General features: G+C 53.3%; 1 protein-coding gene across 1 annotated transcript in view; it reads right to left on the bottom strand.

Annotated features, from left to right (window-relative positions):
- The window catches only part of LOC103148658 (C-Jun-amino-terminal kinase-interacting protein 1), an 18,130-nt gene that overhangs the window by 9,668 nt on the left and 7,233 nt on the right, over nucleotides 1-1,229 (bottom strand). Inside the window, 1 exon segment of the mRNA XM_074560048.1 lies at nucleotides 10-653. Within this exon segment, the coding sequence (XP_074416149.1) occupies nucleotides 10-653 (644 nt within the window).

The raw sequence follows: 1,229 nt of genomic DNA on the forward strand, positions 1-1,229 counted from the left end.
CTCTTCTCCTGGTTCTGGCTATTCTCCTGGTTCTGGCTCTTCTCCTGGTTCTGACCATTCTCCTGGTTCTGGCTCTTCTCCTGGTTCTGGCCCTTCTCCTGGCTTCTTGTTGCTACAGGTGTGCGTGGGACCACCATGGCAGGCAGGTAGACCTCCTGGTTGGACAGCTTGTTGTGGGGCTTGATGCCTGCTCCTCCTCTGCTGCTCATCTTCGCTCCTCCTCTTCCTCTCCCCTCAGCTGGCCGGCCTTTCGGTCCGTTTACCTCCCTCTGCCTCTGATGTCCGTTCCTGTCTTTGTCCTTCGCCTTGTCCTCACACAGCCGTCCCCCTCTCCGGTCCGTCCCGTTGCCCCTGAGCTCTCCCAGGTTCTTCTCCTTCATCGCTCCTCTCCCTCCTCCTCCTCTCCCGCCTCCCCCGCTTCCTGCGGCTCTCCGCTGACTCCTCGGCGTGCTGCAGGGTTGCGTGGCTGTGGATGTCGACCGTTCTCGTGGTCGGACCCGTGCGTCTGCGGCTGAGGCGGCAGCCTGTGCGTTGTTTCTGCTGTTGGAGGTGCCGGCGGTGGGCGGTTTTGGTGCCGGCCGGCGCTGAGCTGCGGGCCGGACTTTGTCCTCTGGTTTTGGCTTGGCATCCTGAGGTGCTGGATCTCCTGAACACAGAAAGAAAAAAAGAAAACATCAGATTATGTGTTACTCAACCTGCAGAACAGAAAACAGGCAGATTATACGTGTAGTAAGAAGATTAGTCTGGACCGGTGCTGCAGGAACTTTTCTTTTTCTTTTCACGTTCTTACTCAACTCTAAACTCAGAGGCTTAACAGCTTCCTGCCTGAGAGCCTGAAGGAAACAGCTAACAAAGAATCATTATCATTAATGTTGACCGGACTGTCGCTTAATCACAGCAATCATAGAAAAGGTGCTGAAGTACTGTCCATGAAATAACCTGCCATCACATCTGCAAAACTTTGACACGCCTGGGTGCAACAAAAACGGCTGCAGTGTTTGTAGCATCCTTTACATGTTGGTGCACCCTTTACATGTTGGTGCACCCTTTACATGTTGGTGCACCCTTTACATGATGGGTGCACCCTTTACATGTTGGTGCACCCTTTACATGTTGGTGCACCCTTTACATGATGGTGCACCCTTTACATGTTGGTGCACCCTTTACATGTTGGTGCACCCTTTACATGATGGTGCACCCTTTACATGTTGGTGCACCCTTTACATGTT

The sequence above is a fragment of the Poecilia formosa genome, unplaced genomic scaffold (genome assembly GCF_000485575.1).
Source record: "Poecilia formosa unplaced genomic scaffold, Poecilia_formosa-5.1.2 Scaffold209, whole genome shotgun sequence".
In the NCBI taxonomy this organism is placed as follows: domain Eukaryota; kingdom Metazoa; phylum Chordata; class Actinopteri; order Cyprinodontiformes; family Poeciliidae; genus Poecilia; species Poecilia formosa.